Source organism: Cricetulus griseus, chromosome 6 (assembly GCF_003668045.3).
Source record: "Cricetulus griseus strain 17A/GY chromosome 6, alternate assembly CriGri-PICRH-1.0, whole genome shotgun sequence".
NCBI classification, from domain to species: Eukaryota; Metazoa; Chordata; class Mammalia; order Rodentia; family Cricetidae; genus Cricetulus; species Cricetulus griseus.
The window spans coordinates 121,942,671-121,956,158 of NC_048599.1; the positions used below are offsets into that span (position 1 = coordinate 121,942,671).

The following is a 13,488-nucleotide window of genomic DNA, read 5'->3' on the forward strand; positions in this document are numbered from 1 at the left end:
GGAGAAGAGCTGGGGAGGACGGTGGCCCGCGAGGCTCGAGCAGACAACGCGGCGGCGATGTCCGCGAGCCAGGCGAGCGCCGCGGCGGTAGCGGCGGGGCCTCGCGCGTGGCTGGGCGGCCTGGGCTGCGGCCTCCCCGCGGGTCCCTGGAAGCGGGCGCGCGGCCGGCACGGGAGCAGTGGCGGAGGCCCCGGCGCGTCCTTCTGCCCCGCAGCCTGAGCCCGGGCGGCTGGAGGGCTCCGCTGCCCGAGGATGGGAATTCTCTTCACCCGGATCTGGAGGCTGTTCAATCACCAGGGTGAGCCTGGGCCGGGCGGGGTGGTCCCGGCGGGTAGCCTTTGTCTCCCGGGAGCTGGGGAGGTTTCCCTCCCGCCGCACACCCATTGCTCCGATTTGATCGCGAGCGTAAGAGGTGTCCTGCCCGACACCGGGGGCCTAAGCGCACGACCTGGCCTGCTTCCATCCCCGTCGCCTGCCGCCCTCAGTTGGGTTTGGGCCGCACGGAGAAAAGCTGGGCTTCCAGGGTGAAGGTTGGGGGCCCTGGCCCTGGCGGCGCCGGCCACCGAGCCCACGGCTTGCAGAATGCGGAAAACTGGAACTCGTGCTCGGCTAGTCCGGTTCGCTTGGGGCGGCTTGCGTTGGGAGAAGCCGGGAGACCCAAGCCGGGGAATGGTGATGGGTGGCTCTCCTTTGCCTTGTTTGGTTCTGTGATAAAGGTCAAGCCTAAGGTCGTTTTCTTTCTTGAGTTATTAGAGGGGGTTTTTGTTTGGTTGTTTGGTTTGGGGATTTTCGTTTTGTTTTGTTTTGTTTTGTTTTTAGCCCTAGTTAAAGTGTTTAATTGAAAGCTTTTAAAAGCACACCTCGGGAAACATTCGTTATCATTAGGTAACTAGCAGGTTACTGTTTAAGTTCGCCTAAACGCAGACATTGCCACGGAATGCATAAAGGATTTATTAAAAAATATGCAAAACTAGTGTGTGAAACTGGAGCGAATACAGTGCTAACAGAACTAGACAGTTACTAAAATGAAACGTAGTGCTTTTAGAAAAAGAAACTAGTTGCAACTCATTCCTTCTCAACAACGTACTGTTTTTCTCTTGTATAAGCTGGCGGCGTTGTTGCACCCCACTTTTTCCAGTTAAAACTTAATGAACGGTGGTGCCTACTATTTAGACCTTCCTGTTCCTCCTCCAGGATTCAGCCGGCTTTATGGGAAGAGAGCACACTGGGCCTGTAATCCCCAGTGGGGTTTTGCTTTTCTAATAATAATTTAAAATGATAGTTTAGATAACGGTACTAAATGAAGTGGAAGGTGGTAAAGACGACATTCCCATCAACAGTCTGGTCAGCAGAGTGTGTGTGGCGGGTGGTGGTGAAGTTTCTTCACAATTCTGTGGGTCTGGACGCCTAGAACAGGGGGAATTTGTGGAGCCTACAGTTTTTGAAAATTTAATCTCTAATTGAAGTACTGAGGGCTACATTGTTGTAAAACTGATGATGTTTATGTGGGTAATATTATCTATATTGTTGAATTTTGTGAAGCCTGAGTTTCAGTTCTGCTATGAAGGTTAGAAAAACTTTGTTAAAGGGTCTCTGGTATTGTCTTCACTTTCTTCTTCGAGTCAACGATAAAATTGTTTCTGTAACTTAAAAATGAATTAGGGCTTTATTAAACTCAGCTAGTTGCAAATAACAGGAATGCATCGGTGTCACTACAAGTCATATAATCTCCATTTTTGTGGTACTATTTGCCTGAATTTACTTGGTGTTTGAAAATTAACAAGAGAATTAATAGAGTTCAGTTTCTAGAAAATTACTAGTCAATATATTGAAATTGTGAAGAAATGATTTGTTAAATGGTGTGTTCACTGCTCAGTCACAGATACTTGTTGGTATTTTGGATCTGTTTTAAATGGGACACATAAGTTAGGTGTGTCTTCAATGCCTATTTTTCAGAAGAGTCAAGACACGTGTCTATATTCTTTTCACAGACTCTCCTGGGAAGAGGCTTTGGTTATGCAGAGTTTGTTACGTTGATGAACTCAGAGCCAGCACAGTTAAAGCCATGATAGTGAACTGCCTAGAAGGACTGTAGATTATATGTAGGTGATACACAGATTCAGTAGAGCTCAAACTGTATTCTAGATGTTGTAATTTATTTACATCATTAAAAAAGTATCTGAAGCTGGGGGTGTAGCTCAGTTGGTTGAGTGCTTGACTACTTCACCATCCCCAAATGAGAGATTAGAGGATATGGTAGTGTGTGTGTGTGTGGGGGGGTGTTATACTAGCACTCAAGATTCCAAACCAGGAGGATCAGAAGTTTAAGGTTATCCTAGGCTACCTAGTGAATTCAAGGCCATCTTGAGCTACATGAGATTCTGCCTCAAAAAAAAAAAAAAGTTTGAGCAGTCCCTGTAAGTAGTTACTTCCCTGGAAAAGAGGAAGCAGATGCCTACCAGACAGTTGGCAAAGATACAACAAAGAAATGTGGCTGCCTGTGGTCTCTTAAGAAGAGGCTCATGTCTTTTCTTTTTCTCCCTGTTGTATTGTGAATCTTTAGATGTATGTTTGCCCGCCGTTAATAACTCTGTGTCTAGAAGTGGTTTGTTAAATACTTACTCTAGGTCATCACTTACCCTAGGTCGGTGTTTTTCAACCTTTGACTGTTTCACAGGGGTCACTTAAGACCATCAGAAAACACGGTTACTTACATTATGATTCATAACAGTAGCAAAATTAGTTATGAAGTAGCAACGAAAATAATTTTAGGGTAGGGGCAACCACAACATATGGAACTGTCAAAGCAATTAGGAAGGTTGAGAACCACACTGCTCCTGGTGGTGGGAAAGGCAGACAAATCTCCATGCCTTTATGAAACATTTATTGTAGTCTAGGGCAGCAGAAAAGAAACTCAACCTGTCTCTACAAATAAATTAGCAGCTGATAATATAAGAGACTTTTGCAACACTAAGTTCTAGGTGTTTCATCGGGTTTGGTTGGTTAATCTGCCTCATGTTGCGTTACTCCTCCAAACAAGTACACATTAGGAGCTTTTAAACAAGGGTCTCTGTTTCTAGTGCCAGTGTTCTGATCATCTACATGCTTGTGTGTGTGTGTGTGTGTGTGTGTGTGTGTGTGTGTGTGTGTGTGTGTGTGTGTGCATGCGCGCACACACACCCTTTATAAAGATGATGGTGGGTGAAAGAAAACCTTTCTGACACTGAAGCTGTAGAATTTCCCTGTTGACATCCTTGTGTTGCCCTACTTACTGGTTGTTGGGAAGGGAATCAAGTTATGAATGAGTGCTGACAAAGCTGCTCACTGCTTAGATCTGGTGTTGAAGATCTGTTCCTGGTTTTGCTCTTTTTTTCAAGGGATTTCAAACATGTAGGCAAGTACAGAAGGAAAGTGACTCGCCTAGGAGTGCCTGTCCCTCATCAGGATGCTGCCTGTTAGTTCTGGTGCATGCTGTCTGCATTCTCTCTGGTCAATTGTACAGAGTGAAGTTTACTGGAGGGACACTGAAGGAGGAAATGCTTGTTCTCAGTGACAGTGTGCTCTCTGGACAAGCCAATTGTAGTGCAGACACCTTTATCCTTAGTACCTGGCTCTTACGTGGCGTAGCGATTAGTTTTATCTTCTTACCAGTCTGTTGTTTAATCAGTCTAGATATTTTCTTTGTAAAACTTCCCAACCTCAAATTACTGTGTGATTTCTGTCTCTTAGATTTTGTATATCTAATTGTTGCTTGCCCCCTTCCCCAGAAATTTCTTAGTAGCAAGTCTATGCTCCCAAGGCTTCCTCACTGTTCTGTGAATAGCAAGCTTATTTTCAGCTTTTAAAAATAAAATTTATGATGCTTTTAAGTCCCCCAAGTTGAATTTTAATATAAAATAGCTTGATAAACAGTGATTTGCTAACCCTTGTTGTCTTCCAGGCTGATTTCTTTGTTCACTGAGAGATATTTCATTACCGGCATGCTTTACTTCAGTCTCTGTGTTGGCTGACGAAACAGGAATGGATGTGGCAAATGGAGCTTCTGCTTGAGAAGATGTGTCCCAGCTCTTGCTGTTGGGACACAACTTGTCATTTACAGAGTGGTAGTCAGAGGGATAAAGATTTAGACAATATGTAGCTGCCTGGGTGTGTCAAAGAAAGGACCCATGGACAACAAGAAGTGTTTTTATGACAAAACAGTATTGATTGGTGAGGTAAAGAAACCCAGAGCAAACTCAGAACCCCAGCAGAGAGTAATAGTGTGGTGGTGTTTGGACTTTCCTGAGTGCAGGAATATTGTGAGAAAATCATTCTAAATGAAAACTCAGACAAAGCAGCAATTGCAGTGACTCACAAGTGTCAAAGAGTTGGAATGACCAAAGTCAGATTGACACTTGTCCTCAGTGACATTACTTGTAGTGTGCTGTATTGCAGGTTCTGTGCCTCCACAGTGTCTTATGGTGTCTTAAAGCACACTGTAAGACAGGGTTACAGCACTTGCTGGCTACAGATTTACGTTCTCTATAGAACGCTGTGTCAAGTAATGAGGTGGGCCGAATGGTGAAACAGTGTAAGGGTGTGAGGGAGTTGATTTAGTATAGAATGTGTATGGATGACCTAATCCTGTGTGATATCAGGGATAAGCTAGTTTGTGACTGTTAGCCTTTGGGCTCTTACACAACTCTGTCTTAATGTTACAGTTCTCATCATGACTCATACAGTGTATCTTTGATTTAGGAAGCTACCAAAATGGTCATTGATACTTTATTGTAAGCACATTCCTCTCTAAAGTTGGAAGAGAATTCAGCTTGGGGATGTGAGGCTGCATGAGGGGGTGATCCACTGGATTACAGACTCCTCCCTGGGTTGCACTTCTGCCTTAGTATGTCAGTTTGGTTTGGTTTTGGTTTTGGTTTTTTATAGCCTGTAGCTCTTTGGGGAGTTCTTTATGTCTTACACATGTGTGACTTGAGTTTCTTCTCTTTTGAAATGTCACAACAGCTGTCCATGTTACATTCCCTTTGTTGATGTTTTAGAAATCTCAGTTGGGGTTTATATTTATGTGTTTGGTGGTGGAGTAGGACTTGTGTGACTTTGTAAAATTCGGCAGAGGAGCATTGTCTCCAAAGTAGAGAATGGTGCTAGCCAAATTAAATAGAGAGTCAATGAGATAATCTGGAGAAGAAGTATGTTGAGCAGCTGTCTAGATTTTAGTAGCCAGCCAAGAAAGGAATTAGGAGATTTGGATTAAGACATTCCTCCTTTGTTACACTCATCCCGTTTCACCTTGTTCCCAATGATGTAACTCTGTTCTTGCTTTATCTGCAGGGGACCTAGAGGGACATCTGGTCTCCAAGGTCTCTGACTTTGGGTATTTACATCACCTTCTTACCTTTCCTGCTCTGCCTTCACCCAGTCCTGACTTTTGCTTGTTAAGACATCCATCATTCCCTATCTTGTAGACTACAAAATGATGGTTCTCGTTGCCAGCTAAATACAATGTCTGGCTGATTGTTTTTTCCATCTTGGATAGTCTTATCTGTTAAAAGCTTCCCACCATGCCTCCTGATCTGGGTTCTCACATGCATCATCTACCATATGCTCCCAACCCCCTGGTTTCTTTATTTCTAGGTTTAGTTTAGTTTGTATCCTGAGAAAATAAAATTCTTGTGGTATGAGCCTCTTTTGCCCTCTGCCTTGCCTTAGCATGTTACTGCATGGTGGTTCTGTTCAGCATGCTTGCCTCACTTGTTCTGTTGAGTATGTGGCCATGTGTTATTCCCTTACCTCCCCCCCCCAAAAAAAAAAAGCTTTCTTAGGTATTTTTGGATGTAGATGATCCTTTCTAGGAGCTAAGAAAAACCACGGTTTTAGAATCAGGACTTAAGTCCTTGAGGGCATAACTAAAGATCACAAAGCAAAACAGAAACAAGAACCATAACTCCTGTGCAAACCGGATGAGGGGTTCTCACATGAAAGCTACTGTTTTAGGAAGCCAGATAGTTTTCCTGTCAGTGCCTCCTCCTATTCAATGTTATCTTTTAAAGCTCAATTTAGAATTTCATTGGAGACAAGTTTTTTTTGTTTTGTTTTGTTTTTTAATGATTCTTTATTACACAAGGGTCATACCCCATTTGACAGCAAGCTGGCACTCATTTCAGCTACCTTTTCCCTGATGACCAAGGTGATACCAAGGAGACTCTCTTTAAAACTCAGATTCATCTTTGGAGGTTAAAGGATTCATCACTATTGAGAATACATAACTCAATAGCTCAGACTCTGGAAGAAAGGATGGCAGAAAAGCAGCAGTCTTTGAAAAGAGGGATGGCACTGCTGAAGTGCATGCATGCTCATAATCGACTTAGGTGATTAAGGGCTATTCAAAACAGATAGTGTGTTAATCATCCGTGGGCACATTGCTTGCATACACATGTGCGGTTAAGTCATTCTTTATAGTTATGTACCATAGATTCCTGTCAAGTTCTTTTGAAACATTTGTCTTTATTCTTGATGGTGTTCTTCTGGGTTACTCATTTTTGTGTGTTGCTTTCTCTGAGTTTGTCTATTCTGGGATGGGATTTTGTATTTCTTTTGGACTGGTCCTATTTATCTTGGAATGTTGTAAGGACATTATTTCTTTCATTGATGACTGCAAATGTTTTTTGTTTGTTTGTTTGTTTTTCAGAGTACTGGAAATCCGTGTAAATTTTGTCCTGTAGCTAATTCTGGGGGTAGTACAAAATGTATTCCTTGACATTAAGACTAAGCCGATATTACAGAAAGGTTCTAATTAGTTTGTTTTAAAACTGAGTCTCACTCTGCAACCTTTGGCCTAGGGGATGCTATGTAAACTCTGCTAGGCTGGAACTCACCTGCCTCTGCCTCTGGAGTGCTGTGATTAGAGAGGTGTATCACCACCTCCAGTTCAAGAAAGCTCTAATTTAAAATCAGTATTCAACTGGGAAATTTCCTTTTTGTTTGAATATCTTTATAGGTGCTTGTATTAACAGAACTGAAGAATGAATACATCATCAAATGTGGAATGCTTACACTTACAAGGGGAAAAGTAAAATTAGAAAGGCAGTCTGTACTAGAGCCTTAGCTGGAAGAAAGGCATCCTAGGTGCTGAACTGAATGTCCTGGTTCTGTTACAGACATGGCCCCAATGGAAAGCAGAGTCCATGGCCATGGTACCTGTAACTCTTATTTGGTTGGAATCCCATGCTTCTCAAGAGTTTTCTGAGGGTTTTTTTTTTTTTTCTTTTTTTTTTTTCTGTGTTACTCTTGTGGTACTTGGCACCATTTGAGTTTTCTGAGTTTAATTCAGCCATAAAATATGCTTTTCCTCAGAGGAAATTGCTTATTGTTGCTTTATTATAAAAACACTAAAAATAAAATAAAATATGTGTTTTTAAAAATCTAAAATGCGTAAGTCTCGGAGACAATTGGTAGGTTGGCTGTGAGTGGCTCCTGAGTCTTGGGTCAGGGTGAGGGAGCCTGAACTTGTCAGCCAGTTGGGTTTGTTTTAGTTTTTGAGATGGCATCTGATCATATTGCCTGGTCCAGCCTAGAACTTGTGATCTTCCTGTTAGCCTCTCAAGTAGCTCAGACCACAGCCATGTGCCACTATTCCTAGATTGTCAAGTTTGTTTGAAACATTTGTCTTTATTGTTCTTGCTGGTGTTTTTCTGGGTAACTCATTTTTGTGTGTTGCTTTCTCTGAGTTTGTCTACTCTGGGATGGTAGCAGGATTGAGTTTGTGGACTCAGGAGATATAAATTCAGAGTACTGTCAGTTGGTGTAGCCTGGTGACTTTCCATAGCATGCTTTGTGTGTGTGTGTGTGTGTGTGTGTGTGTGTGTGTATCCTTCACCTTCAAAAAGTGTCAATCACTTTTGTATGTGAGCCTGTGACTTCACCCTAGTCATCTCTTAGTATGAAATGAAATGTAATAGGCCCTAGGGTCTTCAGAAGGATGCCGAAAAACTATATGAGACGAGCATCATCATGTCACTTGAGGACCCTAGTGGTACTTAGCTGCCTGTGGTTGACTTGTTAAACTGGATTGAGTTAAATTTTTCTATTACTTGATTTTGTAACTTTTATATAACATGAGCACCTGTGCCAGGTGGTGGTGGTACACACCTTTAATCCCAGCACTCGGGGAGCAGAGGCAGACCAATTTCTGTGAGTTCAAGACCAGCCTGGTCTACAAGAGCTAGTTCCAGGACAGCCTCCAAAGCCACAGAGAAACCCTGCCTCGAAAGAACCCCCCAAAAACAAAAACATGAGCACCTGTATATTAGGGTTCCCCCTCTGGGGTAAATGTTAATGTTATGAAATGTCTGAGTAGTAAAGATTTCCTTATGAATATTAATTTATTGCTTATTAAATACCTGTCTTGTGCCAGGAAGAATTACAGTAACCAGGAATGTAAATAGTGTGTTCTGTATATTTGAAGGATACCTGATTTGTGCACATACAAATTATCATGATAAATGTTTTGTTATAACCCTAGTAGAAAAGAATAGAAACCCAGACCATACAAAATTAAGAGTTCCCTAGATAAAGAATTAAAGAGAAGAGAAAAGAAAAACAAGACACAGGGAGAAAATTTAGGAGCTCTGATGCCCCAGAAGGCAGGAGTGAGTCCCTGCCACTGTGGCTGGCAGCCTTAGAGTTGTTTGCCATAAAGTTCTGTGGGTAAGTGTACTTATTGTCATTTAGTTACCCACGAAAAGGGCTCTACTTTTCCTCTTTCTTTTTCACACTCCACATGGACTTACCCAAGGGATGCCTGAACTTATACAGATCGAGCTTCAGTGACAGTGACTTATGGCATTTGTAATTGTTATCATTACATTTGGGGATACTTTGCTGAGCATAGACTTCCATGGGCCTAGAAAGAATAGTGCTTCTGACTGTTGGAGAGGTTGGAAGGGAGAGAGGATTTTGTAGAGTGAGGAGAATCAGAGAAAGTAAGCCTAACCACGCTTCTTGCTTGCTGGAATATCCTTTGGATTCTAAGAAAGTTTGAAAGTGCTGTGTGCTGACTTATATCACAGAAACAAAGAAGCGTAAAGTAGGGGAGTCTGTGTGAGTCTGTCTTAAGTCACTATTGGTTTGTTTATTTCAGAGCACAAAGTTATCATTGTTGGGCTGGATAATGCAGGGAAAACAACCATCCTTTACCAGTTGTGAGTATTAACTGCTTAAAAGCTTACTTTTGTGCTGGGCATTGGTGGCGCATGCCTTTAATCCCAGCACTCGGGAGGCAGAGGCAGGCGGATCTCTGTGAGTTGAGGCCAGCCTGGTCTCCAGAGTGAGTGCCAGGATAGGCTCCAAAGCTGCACAGAGAGACCCTGTCTCGAAAAACCAAAAAAAAAAAAAAAATTACTTTTGTTGTTTCTAATTACTCTTTCTGCTTTGTGATATTTGATCAATGAAATCAATGAAAAGTTACATGGCTCCAAGCAGACTAACCAGAAGCCAGGAGCAAGATTTAAACAACTTTTTGTGGTGAGCTGAAGATTTACATGACATCTAGCTTGCTCATTGTTTTGCATTGAGCCTCTTGCTTTCAGAAAACAGGAAAATATTTATTTATACAGTTTTCCAAAATGATCTGTAGTATTCTTATGCCATTATTTATTTTGAGCTCTGTTTATGTCCTTAGCTGACTCATTGTATGAGCTCATAGAAAAAGGACACTTGGGTATGAAATAGAGAGAGGAGTCATGCTGATTTGTCCCTTAATGTAATCCTGAAATGAGCAAGCTTCCTCACTGACTTTGTGAACTTTTCCCCTCCTAGTTCCATGAATGAAGTTGTACACACATCCCCTACAATAGGAAGCAATGTAGAAGAGATCGTGGTTAATAATACGCGTTTCCTGATGTGGGATATTGGTGGTCAAGAGTCCCTTCGTTCTTCCTGGAACACTTACTATACTAACACTGAGGTAATGTTCTTAATGCCGACGCTTACATGAGCACTCTGGGTCCTTGAGAAGCATTTGCATCTGAATCATTGCAATCCTTTAAAAATGAGACAGCATTCTGATTTAGTGTAAACAGAGTCTACTGTGCTGGACCTGTCAACTTCCATTCCTCAGTCCATCGGTCAGGCTGTATGATCCAGTAGCTGCTTTTATAATGACTTTCATCTCATGATTTCAGATTGCATTTCTTTCTCACTATTTATATGTGGCTAAGTGGGAGAAATTCTAGCCAAGTGAAAGGGCTCTTCTGTGGTTTGAGCCCTAGCCAGGTTTTGCTGTGTATTTTCTTTTATGCAGTGCAGTTGCACTTGAAATCTTTTGATTATAAAGCATTGTAGACATAATCATATGGTTTATTTATGTTATGTTCCAAGAGAAAATTTCAAAACTTTCATTCATCATTCATCAACTGACAGGTTGCACCAGTGTTTTTTGTGGTGTAGATTATAAGGCCTTAGAAATATTCTACACATATGTAAAGGTGATATTTAAGTCACTAATGATGCTACCAAGTGTCTCTCTCATGGCCTGGCTCCAGCACTCCATTAGCATTTCACCATATGTTTGGCGGAAATGTATGTATGGCTTATAAAGGTATATGTAGTGCCCACATATATATTGCTCCAGGTATTAAATTGTGTAAATCTTGAGAAAGGTGTATTAGAATACCATATGATAGAATGAGCATCACAATAATAAAGTCTCCTGCCAGAAAGCTATCAAATGAAATCTTACAGTTGGTGAAAACTGAAGAATAAAAAGGCTGAGAACCAAATGGTTTATTTGGAAATAACTACCAAGTTCTAAAAAATAAAAAATGTGTTTTAGTAACAGACAACATGAGCATTGTAAGTACAGTAAGGGTACCTTTGCTCTGCTTCCCTGTTGCCTTGTGGTGCTCTTGGAGCTGGGAGTACAGTGGGGTCCACTTCGTAAGAGCCGTAGTCTCATCTGTCTGTTCCGTACAGCAATGTCCTGGACCAGGGAGCTCTTGTTTTTAGATGCCAATTGATACTTTCAATTTGTTCATTTCAAATACTTTTCTAGAAGCAAGTTAAATTTAGGACCTTAAGTGTTTGAAGGGTTTTATTTGTGTTTTTTAAAAATGGTATCATAGTGTAAATACAGGGCTATAGGCCCTTTTATTAGTTATGTAGTATTTGGAAAGGAAAAAAGTGTTCTATTTTCATTAGTATTATATTCTTTTCTTTTGCTTTCCTTAAAAATGAGTAAATTTATTTGAGTTAAAAATGAGTCAGATCCTCGGGCTTTAATAAAGTGAGAAAGATAAACATTCCTGGTTCTCCAACATTACAGGAAATTTTAATGTCTTGATATTAGTATCGTGTATAAGTACAAAATAAGTACCTTGGATTTTTAAATACCAAATACTCAAAGTCACTAATGATTTTTTTGTGATTATTTTAGTTTGTCATAGTTGTTGTGGACAGCACAGACAGAGAAAGGATTTCTGTAACTAGAGAAGAGCTCTACAAAATGCTAGCCCACGAGGTAAGTCTGCTTGTGGTAGTAAGTGGGGATGGGCATTGTATCACATTTGATTGCTCTTTGTAGTTTCTCATAAGGAGAAATATTTATCTGTTGGTCATGTCTGCTTGTCATTCCTGTTTTGTGATTATGATACTTCCCAAATTTGAAATGTATCTGGAAGCAGGAGAAATATTGTGCAGACAATCCTAGATTGATATTTAGCTTTGATAAATCTGATTTAGAGGTTTTACTGAGCCAGAAGAAGAAGAAGAAGAAGAAGAAGAAGAAGAAGAAGAAGAAGAAGAAGAAGAAGAAGAAGAAGAAGAAGAAGAAGAAGAAGAAAAAAATTCTACAAGTAGCTTTCCTTTTACATTTTGGACATATTATTCATACAGTGAATTATCATTTGGCAGTTTGACAAGTGCATCACAGATACCTGGATATATAACAGTTCTTGAGTATTCTCTGTTATCAAAATAATATTTAAACTTAGTTGCTTAGGTTTTTTTTTTTTTAAATCTTGTTCCTTTCACCAAATGAAATTATATGACTACCTTATAATTATGCTAAGTCCTTCAAAATACTACTAGTAATGTAGTCAAAATTTAAGTAATTTAGGGCTGTAGATATAGCTCACTAGTAGAGTGCTGACATGCATGAGGTCTAGGCCTTCACTAGCCTAAATTCACAGAGATTTCATTTGCCTCTGCCTCTGGATTAAAGGTGTGGACCACCACACACAGCCAGAGGCTTTGAGTCTCTGAAGTACACTCCCTATTGCAAGCACAGAAATTTCCTTTCATAACCTATTGAGGCTGACAGCAATAGTAATCTATGAATGTGAGAAATGTTTAAAGGGCAGTTTGAGGTGCAGCACATTCACTTAAGGAAACAGTTGCCATGGCCTCCCTTCTTGGGCTTGTGACCTTCCTTGCCATGGGCTATTGTCTGACTTAGAGCATTAGTGAGTTTTCTCCTGTAACCTTAAATACAGTTATAGGTTATACTCATAACAGTTGTGCCACTATTATACCAGTAGGCCCTTATTTTCCTTGGGATCCATCCATAGCCAACCAAGATTGCTGATGACAGTTCTTCCCCTAGCAGCCCACAAGGTACCTTCCAGTAGTATGCAAGTCATCTGGATTGGAGCACATTAACAACTTCTTTTGCCTCCATATCCTGTAACCAAAGACTCTTACCTAGTTTTGGCCTGCAGCCTAGAGCAGTGGCATACCTTTATAGTTTATGAGGCCTCAGGGCCTCCCTGGCTGACAACTCATTAAGAGGTAGTCCACCTCTGGTGTTGAGGTTTTTGCCTAACAATCTAAGGGCCCCTAAAATATTGTCTTAATTTTGTTTGTTTTGTTTTGTTTTTGTTTTTTGGTTGGTTTTGGGGGTTTTGTTTGTTCGGGTTTTTTTTCCCCAGGCATTTTGGTCTTGTTTTTTCTGTTCATGTAATAAAGCTGCTCTTATAAAAGCAGCTTACAGGAGAATAGGTTTGTTTTCGATGAACAGTTTCAGAAGGATAGTCAGTAATGGTGAGGAAGTCATAGCAGCAGGCAGGAGCAGGAGGCTGGCTGGTCACATGGCACCCATGTTCAAGAAATAGAGTGGACTGTGTTATATAACTTCAAGGCCTACCCCTGGTAACTTAGTTCCTCCAGAAAGTCTCTGTTCCCAAAAGTTCTGTCAGCTTCCCAAACAACATCACTAGTTGGGAACTAAGGGGCGGGGGGCATTTCACATTCAAACCACACACACTCAGAGTACCTTTTTAAAAGTTGCAGTCTTTATTGTTCTGAGTGCTTTTACACATCTGTGCAAGTGCTTGCATCATGTAATGAAATCTTTTTACAAAGCATAATCAGGATCTCTGAAAAAACACCATAGTAAGTGCTAGTTGATCTTGGATTCCTGAAGAGGTACTAAAAAGGAAACATTAGCACAATGCAGTACAGCATAAAAAGATCTCATCACATGTTTCAATTTCGTTG

At 41.0% G+C, this 13,488-nt stretch overlaps 1 protein-coding gene across 2 annotated transcripts in view; it reads left to right on the forward strand.

The window, feature by feature from the left end:
- Positions 1-12: 12 nt before the first annotated feature.
- The window catches only part of Arl5a (ADP ribosylation factor like GTPase 5A), a 28,421-nt gene continuing 14,945 nt past the window's right edge, over positions 13-13,488 (forward strand). For both annotated transcript variants that reach the window (XR_003486328.2, XM_027420441.2), the window contains exons 1-4: positions 13-298; positions 9,137-9,197; positions 9,814-9,961; positions 11,429-11,512. Coding sequence is in view for 1 of the 2 variants with exons in the window: in XM_027420441.2 (XP_027276242.1) it covers positions 253-298; positions 9,137-9,197; positions 9,814-9,961; positions 11,429-11,512 (339 nt within the window). In the remaining variant the exon portion in view is untranslated. The remainder of the gene's footprint in view (positions 299-9,136; positions 9,198-9,813; positions 9,962-11,428; positions 11,513-13,488) is intronic.